Raw genomic sequence first — 20,474 nt, forward strand, 5'->3', positions numbered from 1 at the left:
ATCGCAGTTCACGTCCCGGACCCGGTGGTTTAAAACTCACGCCGGGCACGTGTGCGTGCGTGCCCAAGATCCCGAGAGGAGAATGGAGGACCATCCCCCCTGGGGGGTGATTTCTCGCTTTCTGTCTCTATGTCTCTCTCTGTCTGTCTGGCGGGTGCACGCACCCTATAGCGAAAACCTCTCCAAAATAAATAAATAAATGAATAAATAATTTACAGATGCAAATAGTCATAAAATTCTAAACAAAGGGGACTTTTTTTAAAAGTTTATTTTCAGAATTCACTTTTATAGTCCAATTCTTTCCAATTAGTTTCTAACATATTTGCAGATTTTACATCTTTTTTTTTTAAGAGGTTTTCGCTATAGGGCGCGTGCACCCGCCAGACAGACAGAGACATAGAGACAGAAAGCGAGAAATCACCCCCCAGGGAGGATGGTCATGCCGCAATCCCTTCTCCTCCATTCTCCTCTCGGGATCTTAGGCACACACGCACACACGCCCGGCGTGAGTTTTAAGCCACCAGGTCCGGGAGGCGAACCGCGGTCAACTACGTGGGAGTCCAGCGACATAGCCGTTACGCTAACTGCTGGTTCCCGATTTTATATCTTTACTCTTAATGATATAGAGCAAAGATGTTTCTCACTAGTGAAGGATAGCACTGATAATTGGCAACTTCCAATATTAATTTAGAATTAGTATATTGTAGTATACTAAACTGTAGCAATAGCCAGAGATTCTGGACATAACCTGAAATTAAAGAACCAAAAGAAGAAGTTATACAAGTGCTACATCATTAATTAGAGGTCTACAAATATTTTATGTAAAGGGTAAAATAATTTTGGGGCTCTACAAGACTATAATCTATTTGTGACTACTCACTTAAGCTTTTGTAATGTGAAAACAGCCATAAACAATGAATAAATAAGTGTAGCTGTTTTCAAAAATAAAAAAAAAGTTAATTTATAAAGTAAGAAAACCAAGAGGGTGCTGCTAAATTAGAAAATCAGATCTCGGGCCAGCAGGTGGCATGGTGGTTAAGGCGCTGGACATTCCCACATGGCTGACCACAGCTCAAGTCCCGGACCTGATGGATTGCTTTCTCGCTTTCCTTCTCTCTGTGTGTCTGTCTTTCTCTGGTCAAATGAAATAAATGAATGAATAAATAAAATTAAATAAATAATTCTTTTTAAAAATTCAGAACTAGAACCATCACAAGAAAAACAAGTTTACTTTATCAATATTCTTTTGTCTGTGGCTAGTAACACATAATATATGGTTGTCAGGAGAGTCACGGTGTATTTTTGCACAGAAAAAAAAATAATAATAAGTATGTCATGTTATATCTGATAGATCTCATTCCTCATGATCATCAAATTTTGGTATTAATCTTTACTGTGGGATATTACAGAAAGAAATGATAGATTAGCTTACATAATGAAATGATTCTGAGCAATACCCTGAAATTGACCCGATTTCAATAAATAATCTGAGAAAGCTTGTTTGGTCAACACTTACCAATTCAGGACAAGGTAGAGGAAGATTTTGGTTTATAAAGAATTACTCAATTTCCTATGAATTGAGGATTTAGTAATAGTTACACTGCTTCTAAATATTCCTTACTTTTAAAGACCAATGGACAAGAAGGAAAATCAGTGTGATATTAAAATGACAAAACTTACGTTGGATGTTGCATCATCCTCCTCCTTTGAACTTCCATCCTCTGCATTACTTCATGAGGATGCAGTCTCTGTGCTGGAGGTGCCGTGGCTGGAATATGGTGTGAAATTGGCTGGTGTGTAGGAGGAAGATGCTGAGGGATTGGTGCAGCTGTACTGGTTAAATGAGTTGGGGGTGGGGGTGCCACAGGATGAGATGTTGCATGAGAAGATATTTGAGAATGGAAAGCATGTACAGGATGAGGAATAACATAATCCACTTGAGGTGGAGGCTGAGTCTGAGGAGGGGGATTTCCATGAGAGTGGGGGCAAGCAGAAGCTTGATGATGAAGTGGTCTTGTCAAAGAAGCATCTGCAAGAAAAACATTTCAAGTATTACATAGGAACCATACAGTTGGGCAAGGTGTTGTGTATACATTCTTGGGAGGGGGTTGTTTTTTTGTTTGTTTGTTTAGTGCTGCTATAGTGAGTGCGAAAGATATATAGAGAGGGGGAACGTGACAAATCACCCCCAGGGGACATGGCCACATGGCAATTCTCGCCTTAGAATTTTGGGCACACATGCACCTGGCATATTTTTCAAGCCCCCAGGTCCATGACCCAAACTTCTCAGTTGGCAATGTGGGATCCAGCCTCCTTAACCTCCATATCACCTGCAAGCTGCACTTCTATTACATTTTATAGATATATTAGCACCTATTTAATGAATTTTTTAAAAGGTTTTTATGTGCTCACCAGAGAGAAATAGACAGTGAGAGGGGAAGTAAGAAACCATCCCCCTTGGGGGATGACCACATCACAATCCCTTCTTCTCCATTCTCCTCCTGAGATTTTGGGCATGTATACACATGCACCCAGAGTGATAATCAAGCTGTCTGGTCTGGGACTCTAACCACTGTTGGCCATGTGGAAGTCCAGTGCCTTAACCACTATGCCACCTGTTGGCCCCAGTACCTATTTGCACTTTAAAAAAACAAACAAACAAACAAACAAAAACAATTATTTATTCATTCATTTATTTTCATTTGACCAGAGAAAGATAGACACACAGAGTGAAGGAAACTGAGAAAGCAAGCTATTAGATCTAGGACTTGAACTGTGGTCGGCCATGAGGGAATGTCCAGCACCTTAACCACCATGCCACTTGCTGATCCCCTATTTAATTTTTACAAATATTTTATCAATGCCTGAGTTTGCTCAAGGAACATGTTTTCTTCTTTGAACAATCATGGGTATCTTCTCATGTATATGCACATAGTTTAACTTTATGCATAGCTTAACATTCTCTAATAGGAATTTACAAAAATTTATTCAAGAAATGCCCACTGATAAAAACAGAAATTAACCCAAATGCTACAATAAACATCTGTATGATCCTGTCTGTTCTTTCACATATATGCATATACACAGACATACCATTTTTATTTGCTTTTTAAAAAATAATTATTTAATGTTTTATTTATTACTACTTTAATATTTCCAGAGAGAGATGCACACACAGAGAAAGAGAATGAGAAAGCAAGCCTTCGGGTCCAGGACTTGAACCATGGGAGCCCAGCAACCCCAACCATGCCACCTGCTGACCCCTTGTTTGTTTTTAATTTGCTATATATGATAAAATGTGGGGAAGTGGAATGGAAAGTAACTGTAGATACCAGACACAGTGTGGGAGGAGGGTGGGAAATGGCAAAGGGTGGGAACTAGGGGGAAAAAATCTATATATATATTTAAAAAACAAGAAATGGAAAATTATTTGTTGACGATAACATGTATGACTAAGCTACCATATAGTGTATTCTGGATGGGAAATCACATTTTGTATGCTATGATAATCAGTGACTGAATGTAAATTTAAAATAAAAAAAAGTTTAAGGATTTCCATAAATAAATAAAGCTAAAAAAAATTTTGCTATATAGTGCATGCACTTTCCAGAGAGACAGAAAAAGGGAAGAAAGGAAGCACCTCTCAGGGGAAATGGTCATACCACAATCCCTTCTCTTTCAGTCTCCTCTTGGGGTTTTGGGCAGGCACACACACTCGCCTGGTATGTCTTTCAAGCTACTAGGTCCAGGACTCTAACTGTACGGTTGGCCATGTGGAATACAGCCACCTTAACCACTACAGCACCTGGCAAGCTCCCTGACCATGTTAATAGCATAACTGCAGATTCCTGTAAGCTGTTATGAGTCTTAGAAAGTATTTTAAATTCAGATATGTGTTGATAAAATACTCTTCCTAAAAGGTTGCCATAAGTGGTATTTCCATCAACAGTATACAGGAATACCTGGTTAGCCCTGTACTATCACTAAAATTTTTAAATAAATGCCAATATGAAAAGAACACTTTTATTAACCATTTCTATTTCTTTTTAGTGCTAATCTACTTACATCTACAGGCAATTGTCTCAGTCACCTTTTTCTTATTAATTTATAAATGTTCTTCACAGATATAAAGCTTTGTCCTAAGTGTATACTTTCCCACATAAGCATTTATTTTTTGCAACACATTTTTACTGTTTTTATGTAGTCAAGTTATATATATTAAATATTTATAAGTATATAAATCTTATTTTCCCTTTATGATTTATTGATTATGGGGAGCTAAAGACATGAAAGAAAGAAATCTGCACACCTTTCTCGGCATGACTAAAAAGATTCTTTTACTGCTGCTTCTATCTTTCCTTGCCTCATGTCATTTTTCTTGTGTTATATTAAGATGAAGGAGCCACATTTACAAAAAAACTATCAAGAAAACTAGTTGTTTTTGTTTTTAACTTGCCAGAGAGTACATGCACTGGAAATAGAGAAATAGCCTCCTTAACCACCACGCCACCTCACTGGTTGAAAGATTTATTTTCAAATCAATGTTTTATATTTTAAGAAGGCACAAGGTCTGGCTGCTTCTATCGCCTGGGGGTTAAAACCGCCAAACTTCACACAGTTAATCCATGGTTCAAGTCCCACACCTGGCTGCTTGAGAAACATGCTTGGTGCATTGTGTACGTCCAAAACACCAATTGGATGGAGAAATAGTGGAAAAGGGATTATGGTATGACCATTCCCCATGGGGGAGGGCAGGAGAGTACTTTCTCCTTTCAATCTCTCTCTGGCAAGCTCAGGTGCCTTCTGGCAAAATTTTAAAACAAGAAAAAAAGTGGCAAAAAGCTTAGTACCTCTTTGTCATTAAAAAACAAGTCATAAGGGGCCAGCAGGTAGTGTGGTGGAGCCCGACTAATGGTTAGAGTCACAGACCTGGTGGCTTGTTTTCTCGCTTTCTCTCCCTCCCTCTCTCTCTTTCTCTCTCGCTCTCTCTTTCTCTCATCAAAATAAAACATAACAATAACAAATGGAATTAAATAAATGAATAATTCTTAAAAAATATTTTTAAAACATTTTTTAAAAGTCACTTATACTGTACTGCTCCTTAAATTCACAGCATTTTTTTCCCCAGTCTCACTTCAAAGTTTTCTATTATCTGTAATTATGCAAGAAATAATATTCACAAATATATTACAAAATCTTAAACTTTTGTTTAAGGCTGAGCAAATTTATTGAACTCTTTAGCCATCATTTTTAATCCACTGTCTAAACAAATCAAAGTGCTCACCATTTTAGAAAAGTAACTTATGCTCAATCCCCATAGACCATTTCACTTCCTTTAGATGTTCTTTCCAATTAAAAAAAAAAAAAAAAAAAAAGAAATTGCCCCTATTACAATTGCTTCCAAAAGTTCACTATGTCACTTGCAGATGCAATATTACAATCTGTTCCAACACTATTAAATCCTTATAGCTTTATAAAACACACCAACTACATCATGATTTGATTACAGGTAAGTCTTAATTACATACCTTATCAAGACATCTCACTAGTAAGATACTAAAACTTTTTAATAATAGAATTTCAAGTACAGTTATTTTATCATTTCATCAAGACCATAAACTTTTCAAAAGCAAGGACCCATTCTTATTGAGAACCTGTACTATTGGTATATATATAAAAGTAATTATGAAACAGCAAACTATTCATCTGGACCAAAGTTTTATAATTTATACTCAATAAGAAGTATTCTCATTTTACAAATGTGAAGAAAACAAGCACAGAAAGAATAAAAGTCACCAAGCTAGTGAAACATAGGTGGTCTACTTGAATGTATCCAATCCTAAAGTCAACACTCAGCTATGCCACACTGTCTTCCTAATTCAATTTATTTTTTATTTTTTCCTAATTCAATTTAAATAAGAGTTTAAAATGATAAATGTTTTGGGTCCAGCAGGTGGTGTAATGGTAAGGAGCTGGACTGCCATGTGGACAATGCAGTTTGAGTCATGGATCCAGTGGCTTGAAAATAACGCTGAAGGGCCAGCAGATGGTGTAGCAGTTACATGGCTGGACTCCCATATGGCCAACCATGGATCAAATCCTGAACCTAGTGGCTCAAAAATCACATGGGGTGCACATGTGCATGCCCAAGATCCTGGGAAGAGATTTTATAAACGTTAAAAATGAAAAATAGACATCTTACTCTTAAGCCAAATGCTAAAACCATATACATTTAGATTTGGAAAGGTTATTTTACAGACGAACACACAATGCTTCACTGATATGCCTCTAGGTTCTTTGCCCATTCACTGTATACTTACAAGGAGGTGGCATATAATGGCGACACGATGAGAGAGAAGGTTGTGGAGGGGGCTGAGGCTGAGGCTGTGCAACCATGCTTGATCCATAACCATCTATTGACAATGGCTGACTCGGGGCAGCAGTAGCAGCCTGATGGCCAAAGATTGCAGCTCGGGAAGAAGAAACAGGGCAACAGGGGTCAAATGCAGATGCTCCATGAAAACCACTGCTTCCATGACTTCTGATACCACTGCTGCTCAGGTCCACTGGCAATGCCTGCTATATATAGAGGAACTACATTTTATCTTTTTAAAGTTTAGTCAAAACATCATTTTATGCTGCATTGTAGAAGAACACCTAATGCAACCTAGAAAAAATATAATCTTTGAATTAATGTGAAAATGGAAAGATTCTTAGTATGAAGATCTATTGGAACATCACAAAAACACTATTTAAAAAAAAAAAACACTATTTATTGTGGATTTTGAAGGCTGTAATGGTTTTACACTTAAAATCCAAAATAGAATTTTAAACATCAAACAAAAGATCACACCAGGAAATGAACAAAAGTTAAATCCAAATTATTTTAAAGTCTACTTAGCTTACACTATCTACACCTTAAGGTGAGAGAAAGAAGCTGTAAAATAAGATTTATATATGATCCTACACCCCAAAATTCTAGATGGTAATCTGGGACTCCTTTAGAAAGCACCATTGGAAACATTAAAGTGCTAGGAATAGGTAAAAACTTGTCCATACTAAGTTTTTGTTTTTGCTTTTTTGGAGAGGTTGTCGCTAAAGGGCACGTGCACTTGCCAGAAAGACAGAGACAGAAAGCGAGAAATCACCCCCCCCCCCAGGGGGATGGCCATGCCGCAATCCCTTCTCCTCCATTCTCCTCTCAGTATCTTGGGCACACATGCACATGCGCCCGGCACGAGTTTAAGTCACCGGGTCCAGGACTCGAACCGCAGCTGACTACATGGGAATCCAGCGACATAGCCGTTATGGTAACTGCTGGTCCCGTGAGATTGTGAATTTAAGATTATGGTTTGTATCCCTTCCCTACTTTCTTACTATTTAGACAAAAAACCGCTATTGGACTGGAGTACCAACATCCTATGGGAGGTGACAAGTTTCACCTTCTTCATCTCCAGTCAGTATTAAGAATACTCCCAAAGAGTAAAGCAAAATGAAGATCCTCCTAGAAGGAGCCAAGGATACAGTTAAAAATGAAGAACAAAAAGAGAAAGGAAAAAAACAATGAAAACCCTGTTTTTATCATTTCAACAGCTCATTAAATTCTTATTTTAGATAGAAAAGGGAGGGTAAGCAAGATGGGTACAGAGATGGGAAGTGATACTACTTTACATATATTATAGATGTTGCATCACACTGATTAAACTATCTTTCAAAACAGAAAACCAGAGGGACCAGCAGTTAGCGTAATGGATATGTCGCTGGACTCCCATGTAGTCGACTGTGGTTCGAGTCCCGGACCTGGTGGCTTAAACTCACGCTGGGCGCGTGTGCATGCATGCCCAAGGTCCCAAGAGGAGACTGGAGGAGAAGAGATTGCGGCATGGCCATCCCCCCTGGGGGGTGATTTCTCGCTTTCTGTCTCTCTGTCTCTCTCTGTCTGTCTGGCAAGCACATGCGCCCTATAGCAAAAACCTCTATAAAAAAACAAACAAACAAACAAAAAAAAAAACAGAAAGCCACATATAAGGGATTAAGAAGGGTTATCTCAGGACCAGCTCAGTGGACTCCCACATAGTCGACCATGGTTCAAGTCCCAGACCTGGTGGTTAAAACTCATGCCAGGTGCGCGTGCTTGTGTGCCCAGGATCCTGAGAAAATAGAGAAGGGATTGCAGGGTGACCATTCCTCATGGGGGGAGATTTCTCACTTTCTGTCTATCTGTCTCTGTTTTTCTGGTGAGCACATGCACCCTATAGCCAAAACCTCTCAAAAGAAAAAAAGAAAGGTTATCTCTAGAGAATCAAGGGACTACTGCAACTGTTTGCAGGCCCTCTGTTTGTTGTTTCTTGCCTTCTTCCTTTGCACAAACTGAGGCTCAATCATAAGACATCTACACAATCACTAATCCCCACATTAAGTTGTTTGCCTCCTACATTCTCTGCCTTCTTGCTGTGCTCAAATAGGTCTCAATGGAGACTATATGACGTTATCTCATGAGCATGAGTTCTCCCAATGTCTATACGAGCCTCAAATTGTTATCTTTAAAATTCCACTCTCTGTTCACCTACATACCCATTATCATAATGAATGGCTGGAATCCTGCTGATTCTGCTCACATTCTGTTTGCCATTCAAATACCTCTATTTAGAGATGTTTAGCTAGGTTACATTTATTTTACCAGATATAAATGTAAAAGAAATTGTACTTGTAATTAACTCAGTAGGAAAGAAATCACTGTATACACAACTGATCGAACAACTGGCTGTATTATCTTATTAGCCCAACAACAATATCCTGTGACCAAGAAGCCCACTTTTGCACAGCTCTTAAATGAACATAAAAGCTGGTAGATCTACTTCCAACTTTTCTAGCTCACATAAAAAGCCTCTTTTCAACCTATATTTCTATTAGGTCATCGGGAAAGTCCTGATATGCTTTTTTATGGAAAAATGCATCATGACTTTTTATTTCCTTATGTTGTTTTGTTGTTGTTGTTGTTTTTTTTAAGAGAGACTTTTGCTATTGGTGCATGCACACGCCAGAGAAGCAGAGACAGAGAGACAGAAAGCAGGAAATCACCCCCAAGGGGGAATGGCCATACACTCCACTCTCTTCTCTTCCACTCTCTTCTTGGGATCTTGGGCACGCGTGCACACATACACCTGTGAATGTGGTATGTTTTAAGCTGCCAGGTCCAGGACTCAAACAAACCATGGTTGACTGTGTGCAAGTCCGGCAATATAATCGTTATGCCACTTTCTGGTCTCAGAGCTTTACTTTTAAGCAGGGCCTTTCATTCAGTGTTTCTTGATGTTAATCAGTCCCAGGGGTAGAACAAGTGCAAACACTCAATCTCGAACTGTTGCCAGAATCAAAACATCACCTATACTCTTTTTAATCATATTTTCTACTAAACCCTTTCAAATTTTTTTTAAAGAATTATTTTATTTATATTTATTTATTTAAATTTGACCAGGAAGCAGAGGGAGACAGAGAGTGAGAAATGAAGCCACCAGGTCTGGGACTTGAACTGTGGTAGGTCATATGGGAGCCCAGCAACCCTTAACCACCACACCACCAACCAGCCCAATCTCCTCTTGATAATAGCAGCTAGTTTAATTTTTTAGGGGAACAATCTTCTAAATTATTTTTGTCAGATGAGATACCCATCAAAAGCCAAAAAGAAGAAATAGGTACTTTAGAAAGGGTTAAAGAATATTGAAATAAACTATTGTTCAGCTCTCAATTTTTTGATTTTTTTCAAACTTTATTTTCCCTAAAGTTACAATTTTTCTATGAAATTCCATCTTTTGGTTTTTAAAGAATAAAACACTCAGGTATACATTACAATCATATGTAGAAACGACAGTAAAAGTTCAAGTAGCACTAAAGTAGCGCGTGACCAGACTTCATTTATTCATTCTAATAGAATGCAACATTTTAAACACTCACTAATATAAACTAATCCACTTCATTCTATTTTCCCCCCAACATGTCAATCCTCTATAAGCTAAAAACTTCAGCTGCATTTGAGAAACTGTTACAATTTGCAATTGAGAAGGTTGTTTATTTCCAATTAGTGGAATAGCACTACCAGTTTAGAAGATAAAAGGGAAAACTCTGGGAGTATTTTCCAGTATCTCATGAATTGAGTTGACACTATAGTTTCAACACTGTGAAATAAAACTCCACAGATCAAATTTAAATTAAAAACATCACAATCTACTACAGAATTAAAAAGTGACTTTTATACTAAGCATCATTTCAGTTTTTCCACATGTATAGTCCCTTAAATTATTTGTAATAATTTACATCGTCTGAAAATCTGGCTTATGTAATTTTTTTCAATTACTTAATTTAAAAAAGGTAAGCAGACTACATTATGGCATTTCTTCATGCAAGAATATGACTTGATATAAAATTCATCATTACACTTTTTTCCCTCCTATTTAAGGCCCCACAATTTAAAAAGAAGGATGGGAGGTAGGGAGGAAAGAAGGAAACAAAGATTAACTCATCAAATCCCACATACCTGGTCGTGGTAGCTGGTACCAGAACTGCCATTTGCTCCACAAGGTGCTTGTACTTGTGGAGGTCTTTCCACAGGGCAAGTAGGATCACTAAAGGAAGGAGAAACTGGGACAGCTGGGTGGGGAGTATGGTGGTGGTGGTGGTGATGCTGAAAATGGTGACCATGCTGCTGAAAGCAACTTGTGTGTGGATGTCCTAAAGCATGGTGATTTTGGGATGACCCTCCACATGGTGAGTGCTGGGGACAGCAGGAAGGTAACCTTGGCATCGCAGGAGGGCCAGTTTCTGATACAGCACTAGATGCAGTTCTCCTTGATTCATCTTGAAACAAACAAACAAACAAATATTACATAGGATAATCAAATCATTAGGGCAGTTAAGGGCACTGGACTCCCATTTGGCAGTTCGAGTTCCAGACCCGGCAGCTTGCTTTCTCACTTTCTCTCTTTCTCTCTCTCTCTCTCTCTCTCTCTATCCTTCTCTGGTCAAAATAAAATAAAGTTCAATAATATAATTACTTTTAAAAAAATCAATAAATATCACTAATGTAAAGAACATATACTGCACCTAAATAAGAAATGCTTGGAAAATTCAAAACTCTGTAGATAAGAATGTGATACTGCCATATTCTTCTTCTTCTTCTTTTTTTTTTCAAGAGATTTTTTGCTACAGTGCATTTGTATTGACTGGAGAGACAGAGAGTGAGAAATCACTCCTACAATGCAATCCCTTTTCCTCCAGTCTCCTCTTGGGATCTTGGGCATGCATGCATACGCACCCAGCATAAATTTTAAGCTGCCGGGTCTGGGATTCAAACCGCAGTTAGCCATTTGGGAGTCCAGAGCCTTAACCACTACATCATTTGCTAGCTTGTGATTCCATGATAGAGAGAGAAAGTGAAAAAGTACCCCTCTACCATGGGAAGTGGTCACATTGCAATCCCTTCTCTATTTCTCCCTCCTCTCAGGATTTCAGGCATGCACACACATGTGCCCAGCATGTTTCTCAAGCCAATAGATCCTGGATTCAAACTACGTGGTCAGTCATGTAGGATATAGATGCCTCGATCCCACACCACCAGCTGGCCTGCAAGAAAGCACTGATAATGTAGTTATTTAAAACCCTAAACTTGGGACAAGCAGAAGGTGTAATGGTTACTGGGACCAGCAGTTGGCGTAACGGCTATGTCTCTGGACTCCTATGTAGTCAAACGCAGTTTGAGTGCTGGACCCGGTGGCTTAAACTCACGCTGGATGTGTGTATGCGTGCATACTCAAGATCCCGAGACGAGAATGGAGGGAAAGGGATTGCAGTGTGGCCACCCACCCTGGGGGGTGATTTCTCACTTTCTATTTCTCTGTCTCTCTGTCTTTCTGGTAAGTGTATGCGCCCTATAACAGAAACCTCTCCAAAAGATAAAAAAATATTTTAAAAATTTTAAAAAGGCATAATGGTTACATGGCTGAACTCCCATGTAGTCAATAGCAGTTCAGGTCCCAGACCCAGTGGCTTAAAACATACTGGGCATGTGTGCATGCCCTGAGAGGAGAATGAAGAAGGGACCATGACATGGCCAGTCCCCTTGGGTGGTGATTTCTTGCTTTGTGTCTCTGTCTCTCCAGTGAGCGCACATGCCCTATAGCAAAAATCTCTCTGAAAATAGGTAAATAAATAAAACCCTAAACTAAAAAACAATACTGGTGACCACCAGATGGTGTAATGGTTATGTTGCCTGATTCTCATGTAGTCAACCATGGTTTGAGTACCGGACCCAACGACTTAAAACTCAGGCCTAGTGTGTGTGCATGTTATTAAAATACCGAAAGGAGAGAGGAGGAGAAGGGACTGTGACGTTGCCATCCCCCCAAAGTGATTCTCACTTTCTGTCTTTCTGTCTCTCTGGCAATTGCATGCACCCTACAGCACAAATCTCTCTTTACAAAACAGCAACAATGATAACAGCAGCACTGGCCCAGCCACTATGGCACAGTAGTAATTCAAGTGCCATCCAAGGCTGGACGTCAAATAGTCAAACAGGGATTCAAATACCCAGGTCAGGCCTAAAAACACAACAGGTATGAATGGGCACTCATGATCTTAGAGAGGAGGAAGGCTGGGGAAAGGGAATCATGGTGTGACAAGATCCTTCTGAGGGTAATACTCTCTCTTCTCCCCCACCACTCATGCACCCTCATGTACACACACTCTGCACCATAAAAACAAGGAAACAATTATAACGAAGGCTATACTATGGCACAAAGGTAAACTACAACACTCTGTAAGGCTCACCCACATGGGTAGGTTCTGGGTTTGCATCTAAAATAGAGTGGGCATGTGTGTACCCTTCACTCAGATGTCACTACTATAAACCGTAGTTTTAAGACCCAATCTGGGGGATTTTCTCTTTCTCTCTTTCTTGTTCATGGAAGACAAAAGAAAAATAAAACCAGGTCACTTTCTGGAGGGAGCCAGATATCAGAGCCAAATGCATTCAAATCCTGGCTTGAAAAACAGCAAGCATATGGGAACCAGCAGTTAGCGTAATGGCTATGTCGCTGGACTCCCACGTAGTCGAACGCAGTCTGCGTCCCGGACCCAGTGGCTTAAAACTCACGCCAGGCGCGTGTGCATGCGTGCCCAAGATCCTGAGAGGAGAAGGGATTGCAGTGTGACCATCCCCCCTGGGGGGGTGATTTCTCGCTTTCTGTCTCTATGTCTCTCTCTGTCTGTCTGGCGAGCACACGCGCCCTATAGTGAAAAACCTCTCCAAAAAAAAAAGCAAGCATATTTGCATGGGTGCCCAAAATCCTGACCAAAAGAATGGAGGAAAAAGAATTGCATCAAAACCATAACCTATGGGGAATGAGCAATTAGCGTAATGGCTACGTCGCTGGACTCCCCCGTAGTCGAACGCAGTCTGCGTCCCGGACCCAGTGGCTTAAAACTCACGCCAGGCGCGTGTGCATGCGTGCCCAAGATCCTGAGAGGAGAAGGGATTGCAGTGTGACCATCCCCCCTGGGGGGGTGATTTCTCGCTTTCTGTCTCTATGTCTCTCTCTGTCTGTCTGGCGAGCACACGCGCCCTATAGTGAAAAACCTCTCCAAAAAAAAAAGCAAGCATATTTGCATGGGTGCCCAAAATCCTGACCAAAAGAATGGAGGAAAAAGAATTGCATCAAAACCATAACCTATGGGGAATGAGCAATTAGCGTAATGGCTACGTCGCTGGACTCCCCCGTAGTCGAACGCAGTCTGCGTCCCGGACCCAGTGGCTTAAAACTCACGCCAGGCGCGTGTGCATGCGTGCCCAAGATCCTGAGAGGAGAAGGGATTGCAGTGTGACCATCCCCCCTGGGGGGGTGATTTCTCGCTTTCTGTCTCTATGTCTCTCTCTGTCTGTCTGGCGAGCACACGCGCCCTATAGTGAAAAACCTCTCCAAAAAAAAAAGCAAGCATATTTGCATGGGTGCCCAAAATCCTGACCAAAAGAATGGAGGAAAAAGAATTGCATCAAAACCATAACCTATGGGGAATGAGCAATTAGCGTAATGGCTACGTCGCTGGACTCCCCCGTAGTCGAACGCAGTCTGCGTCCCGGACCCAGTGGCTTAAAACTCACGCCAGGCGCGTGTGCATGCGTGCCCAAGATCCTGAGAGGAGAAGGGATTGCAGTGTGACCATCCCCCCTGGGGGGGTGATTTCTCGCTTTCTGTCTCTATGTCTCTCTCTGTCTGTCTGGCGAGCACACGCGCCCTATAGTGAAAAACCTCTCCAAAAAAAAAAGCAAGCATATTTGCATGGGTGCCCAAAATCCTGACCAAAAGAATGGAGGAAAAAGAATTGCATCAAAACCATAACCTATGGGGAATGAGCAATTAGCGTAATGGCTACGTCGCTGGACTCCCCCGTAGTCGAACGCAGTCTGCGTCCCGGACCCAGTGGCTTAAAACTCACGCCAGGCGCGTGTGCATGCGTGCCCAAGATCCTGAGAGGAGAAGGGATTGCAGTGTGACCATCCCCCCTGGGGGGGTGATTTCTCGCTTTCTGTCTCTATGTCTCTCTCTGTCTGTCTGGCGAGCACACGCGCCCTATAGTGAAAAACCTCTCCAAAAAAAAAAGCAAGCATATTTGCATGGGTGCCCAAAATCCTGACCAAAAGAATGGAGGAAAAAGAATTGCATCAAAACCATAACCTATGGGGAATGAGCAATTAGCGTAATGGCTACGTCGCTGGACTCCCCCGTAGTCGAACGCAGTCTGCGTCCCGGACCCAGTGGCTTAAAACTCACGCCAGGCGCGTGTGCATGCGTGCCCAAGATCCTGAGAGGAGAAGGGATTGCAGTGTGACCATCCCCCCTGGGGGGGTGATTTCTCGCTTTCTGTCTCTATGTCTCTCTCTGTCTGTCTGGCGAGCACACGCGCCCTATAGTGAAAAACCTCTCCAAAAAAAAAAGCAAGCATATTTGCATGGGTGCCCAAAATCCTGACCAAAAGAATGGAGGAAAAAGAATTGCATCAAAACCATAACCTATGGGGAATGAGCAATTAGCGTAATGGCTACGTCGCTGGACTCCCCCGTAGTCGAACGCAGTCTGCGTCCCGGACCCAGTGGCTTAAAACTCACGCCAGGCGCGTGTGCATGCGTGCCCAAGATCCTGAGAGGAGAAGGGATTGCAGTGTGACCATCCCCCCTGGGGGGGTGATTTCTCGCTTTCTGTCTCTATGTCTCTCTCTGTCTGTCTGGCGAGCACACGCGCCCTATAGTGAAAAACCTCTCCAAAAAAAAAAGCAAGCATATTTGCATGGGTGCCCAAAATCCTGACCAAAAGAATGGAGGAAAAAGAATTGCATCAAAACCATAACCTATGGGGAATGAGCAATTAGCGTAATGGCTACGTCGCTGGACTCCCCCGTAGTCGAACGCAGTCTGCGTCCCGGACCCAGTGGCTTAAAACTCACGCCAGGCGCGTGTGCATGCGTGCCCAAGATCCTGAGAGGAGAAGGGATTGCAGTGTGACCATCCCCCCTGGGGGGGTGATTTCTCGCTTTCTGTCTCTATGTCTCTCTCTGTCTGTCTGGCGAGCACACGCGCCCTATAGTGAAAAACCTCTCCAAAAAAAAAAGCAAGCATATTTGCATGGGTGCCCAAAATCCTGACCAAAAGAATGGAGGAAAAAGAATTGCATCAAAACCATAACCTATGGGGAATGAGCAATTAGCGTAATGGCTACGTCGCTGGACTCCCCCGTAGTCGAACGCAGTCTGCGTCCCGGACCCAGTGGCTTAAAACTCACGCCAGGCGCGTGTGCATGCGTGCCCAAGATCCTGAGAGGAGAAGGGATTGCAGTGTGACCATCCCCCCTGGGGGGGTGATTTCTCGCTTTCTGTCTCTATGTCTCTCTCTGTCTGTCTGGCGAGCACACGCGCCCTATAGTGAAAAACCTCTCCAAAAAAAAAAGCAAGCATATTTGCATGGGTGCCCAAAATCCTGACCAAAAGAATGGAGGAAAAAGAATTGCATCAAAACCATAACCTATGGGGAATGAGCAATTAGCGTAATGGCTACGTCGCTGGACTCCCCCGTAGTCGAACGCAGTCTGCGTCCCGGACCCAGTGGCTTAAAACTCACGCCAGGCGCGTGTGCATGCGTGCCCAAGATCCTGAGAGGAGAAGGGATTGCAGTGTGACCATCCCCCCTGGGGGGGTGATTTCTCGCTTTCTGTCTCTATGTCTCTCTCTGTCTGTCTGGCGAGCACACGCGCCCTATAGTGAAAAACCTCTCCAAAAAAAAAAGCAAGCATATTTGCATGGGTGCCCAAAATCCTGACCAAAAGAATGGAGGAAAAAGAATTGCATCAAAACCATAACCTATGGGGAATGAGCAATTAGCGTAATGGCTACGTCGCTGGACTCCCCCGTAGTCGAACGCAGTCTGCGTCCCGGACCCAGTGGCTTAAAACTCACGCCAGGCGCGTGTGCATGCGTGCCCAAGATCCTGAGAGGAGAAGGGATTGCAGTGTGACCATCCCCCCTGGGGGGGTGATTTCTCGCTTTCTGTCTCTATGTCTCTCTCTGTCTGTCTGGCGAGCACACGCGCCCTATAGTGAAAAACCTCTCCAAAAAAAAAAGCAAGCATATTTGCATGGGTGCCCAAAATCCTGACCAAAAGAATGAAGGAAAAAGAATTGCATCAAAACCATAACCTATGGGGAATGAGCAATTAGCATAATGGCTACGTCGCTGGACTCCCCCGTAGTCGAACGCAGTCTGCGTCCCGGACCCAGTGGCTTAAAACTCACGCCAGGCGCGTGTGCATGCGTGCCCAAGATCCTGAGAGGAGAAGGGATTGCAGTGTGACCATCCCCCCTGGGGGGGCGATTTCTCGCTTTCTGTCTCTATGTCTCTCTTTGTCTGTCTGGCAAGTGCACGTGCCCTGTAGCGAAAACCTCTCAAAAAAAACCACCATAACCTATGGGGGGGGGTGCACTCTCTTTTTTCTCCCTCTCTCTGGCAAGTACACATGCCCTCAGGCAACTAAAAGGAAAAAATTACTCCCCCTGAAAAACAGCCCCATAATATTTTTCCTAAAATGTAATGACATAAAACCTCCTTTTCCCTCATCTTTTTACATACCTCCTATAGAAGTACTAGTCGTGCTATTGCTTGTAAGAGTAGCTGACGTCTCTGATACTGTGGAAGGTTGGCTACTGGTGACAGCTGAAGCAGTATCAGAGGCCTGCTCAGAGGTAGATGGATTTGCATTGTTAATGGAAGCGCTAGTAGTTTGTGATTCCATTCTCCCAGAAGTGGTGGGTACTACAGTAGGTTCTACAAATACAAAACGTGTGTTTAACATTTTAAAACAAATTAAAAGGTTCTATTTAGATCCAAGCTTACATGTTAAATGTTAAAATAAAAATAAAAACTTAAAAAATATAAACTATCTCTAATATATAGTAAAAAAAAAAACAGAACTGTCAAAAAAACTAAGCTGCAATATTAAAGTGACATGTTACCAAAACATGATTAGTACATTTAAAAACATCCAACACATATATGCATATCTGAGTAATGTAGGTGATTAAATAGTTTTTTAGTAACTACTATGTAAGTTCTCTGATTCATCACAAATAAAATAGTAAAAGCCAGGCAAGAAAAAGCTAGTAAATGGAAGCACGTAAGAGGGCTGGAGTGTCTTCCCATGTGGTTAGATAGAAAAAAAAAAAAAATCAAGGCATAAAATTCCCCCCCACCATAACACAGGCAGATTAGTAGGGAATGTCTAGCTGATTAAGCCACATTAGATATAGCAATGAGCTAAATTAGTGGGCCCAGCCACATTTGGTACAGCCAATGAGATGAGAACAATCAATGGGCCCAGCCAATGTTAAACCCACAAAACCTAAATTAAAAATTATAAATCCCACATAATGCAACTGCTGGGGCCTTTTGAGTCACTCTTTCTCTGTCCGCTCAGGCCTTCTACCTCTCAGGAGTATACTTTCGCTTTTACTTAAAACTGCCTTTTCCTTTCACTATTAGCATGTTCCATTCAATTCTCTGCTCGAAACACCAAGAACCTTGATGTCATTACAGAAGCCATTCCACAACAAAAGGAAAGTAAAAGTTCCTGTACTAGGAGCCAGCAGGCGGCATGGTGGTTAAAAGTGCTGGATTCCCACATGGGCAACCATGGTTTGAGTCCCTGACCTGGCAGCTTGCTCTCTCACTTTCCCTTTCTCTCTCTGTCTGGTCAAATTAAAAAAAAATAAAATAAAATAACAACAACAAATGGAAATAAATAAATAAAATGTTCCTCTGCTATACCCACAGTCAGTCACTGACTGTCAGAACAGTGGTCCAGATTACACCTTGTCTAGCACAGACAGTATTCCAGTATAAGACGACTATTCTGATTTCATTACTGACTGTGTGACTATGATAAGTTACTTAATCATGCTCATTTCCTCGCTTGTAAACCTGGGAAAGTAACAGAATTTTCTTCATAAATCTGTCTAGAGAATGAAGTTCACATATACAACATACTTTATATGATGCTTTATATTACATATAGTAATCACTTAATAAACATTAGCTGTGACTTTTAATTACCTGTTTTAATCTCTTTATTCCATGCCTTTTTATATATTTCAAATTTTAAGTTCAACAGTGCTTTCTCAAAAAACTTAAAGTTTTGTAACAGAAAGTAAAAGAATTTCAGGCAAACCCCAATTTATTAAATGAGTTAAATTTCAAATATATGATGATAAGATAGCTACACAAAATTAAAAACAGGAATAAATCTATCCAAAGCACAATTAGATCTGAAAAGAAGAGATGCACACTGTGATATGGGAAGAGAAGATACACTGCAGTGTGGTATGTTGCTGCCAGAGCACCTGTAGCCAACATGGGAAATTGTACTTTGAATGCTAGTGCAGCACAAAAAGGTACGAGTAATATGAAAGCTAACTTTCCAAAATAATATTACACATTTCAAACAGCCCATATTAGCCATTTCAACCTCAATCATAAATGCTTTTCTGTTATTTGTATTTAAAAAGCGCTGCTTCTATAGTAAAATTAAAGTCTGACAATACTGGGCCAGTAGGTGGTATAGTGGTTAAGGTGCTGGACACCCACATGGCCCACGACAGTTTGAGTCCTCAACTTGCTTTCTCACTTTCCCTCTCTCTGGATGGATGGATTGCTCTTAAAAAAAAAGTATGACAATAATAATTTTGTAATATTACAAATAGAACTTGTAAGCCTGATGTTAGCTCAGAGCACTACTTGTAAAAATATTCTTTTTTTTTTTGAGAAAATAACTACCAAATCATTAAACAATAACCAGAAAGAATTTAAAGAGCAATTTATAAACCAAGATTATTATATCAATTAAAATATAATGTCAAAAAAAAAAAATGTCAACAGGAACAACAGGTGGCATGGGGGTTGAGGTGCTGGACCTCCACATGGCCAAACAGGGTTCAAGTCCCAGACCTGGCGGTTTGCTTTTTCACTTCCTCTCTCTTTCTCATCAAATTAAAAAATAAGGGACTGGCAGGTGGCGTGCTGACTAAGGCTGCTGGACTCCCACACAGCTGACTGTGGTTCAAGTCCTAGACCTGGCAGCCTGCCTTCTCACTTTCTCTCTCTCTCTCTCTCTGGCTCTGTCCCTCTCTGGTCAAATTAAAATAAATGAATAAATAAAGTTAAATAAAATAAAATAATAATAAATAAAATTAAATAAATAATCGTTTAACAAAAAGAGTCAGAAAAATCCGACAATTTACCTGTAATTTATATACATTGTCAGTAAGCAGCAGGAAGAGTTCCTACCACACTGAGACAGTTCATTTTGTCAAATTTCATTTATGATTTTATGCTGTTACTACTACAACTTACCATCTTCATCAACAGTAAGATCCACAACTTCTGCTGCATTCTGCCTCAAGGGCTGTATAACAGTAGAAAGTCTACTACGGACGGTTCAGTGGCTCCTGTGGCCGACTGGCATGAGAACTTGAACCCTGGCTCCAATGAGATCTGGAGTGCCCAAGGGTTGAACGAGACCTTAAATGACATCAATACAAAGTAAGTAAATATAAATAAAAAATAAGAATTTCAGTTACTCCAGAAATCATAAGCCAGCCTGCCTCTCTTCCTTCCTTCTTAAAATATGCCAGAGAGGGAACCAGCAGTTAGCGTAATGGCTATGTCACTGGACTCCCAAGTAGTCGACCGCAGTTCATGTCCCGGACCCGGTGGCTTAGAACTCATGCCGGGTGCGTGTGCATGCGTGCCCAAGATCCCGAGAGGAGAATGGAGAAGGGATTGTGGCGTGACCATCCCCCCTGGGGGGCGATTTCTCGCTTTTTGTCTCTATGTCTCTCTCTGTCTGGCGAGCGCATGCGCCCTATAGCAAAAACCTCTCCAAA

At 41.3% G+C, this 20,474-nt stretch overlaps 1 protein-coding gene across 1 annotated transcript in view; it reads right to left on the reverse strand.

Moving 5' to 3' along the window:
* RNF111 (ring finger protein 111) overlaps nucleotides 1–20,474 on the reverse strand; it is a 108,410-nt gene that overhangs the window by 14,358 nt on the left and 73,578 nt on the right. Inside the window, exons 6-8 of the mRNA XM_014593416.2 lie at nucleotides 10,535–10,854; nucleotides 6,321–6,579; nucleotides 1,681–2,029 (exon numbers count right to left, since the gene is read on the reverse strand). Coding sequence (XP_014448902.1) covers nucleotides 1,681–2,029; nucleotides 6,321–6,579; nucleotides 10,535–10,854 — 928 coding nt within the window. The remainder of the gene's footprint in view (nucleotides 1–1,680; nucleotides 2,030–6,320; nucleotides 6,580–10,534; nucleotides 10,855–20,474) is intronic.

This window comes from Tupaia chinensis, unplaced genomic scaffold (genome assembly GCF_000334495.1).
Source record: "Tupaia chinensis unplaced genomic scaffold, TupChi_1.0 Scaffold000063_1, whole genome shotgun sequence".
NCBI lineage: Eukaryota > Metazoa > Chordata > Mammalia > Scandentia > Tupaiidae > Tupaia > Tupaia belangeri.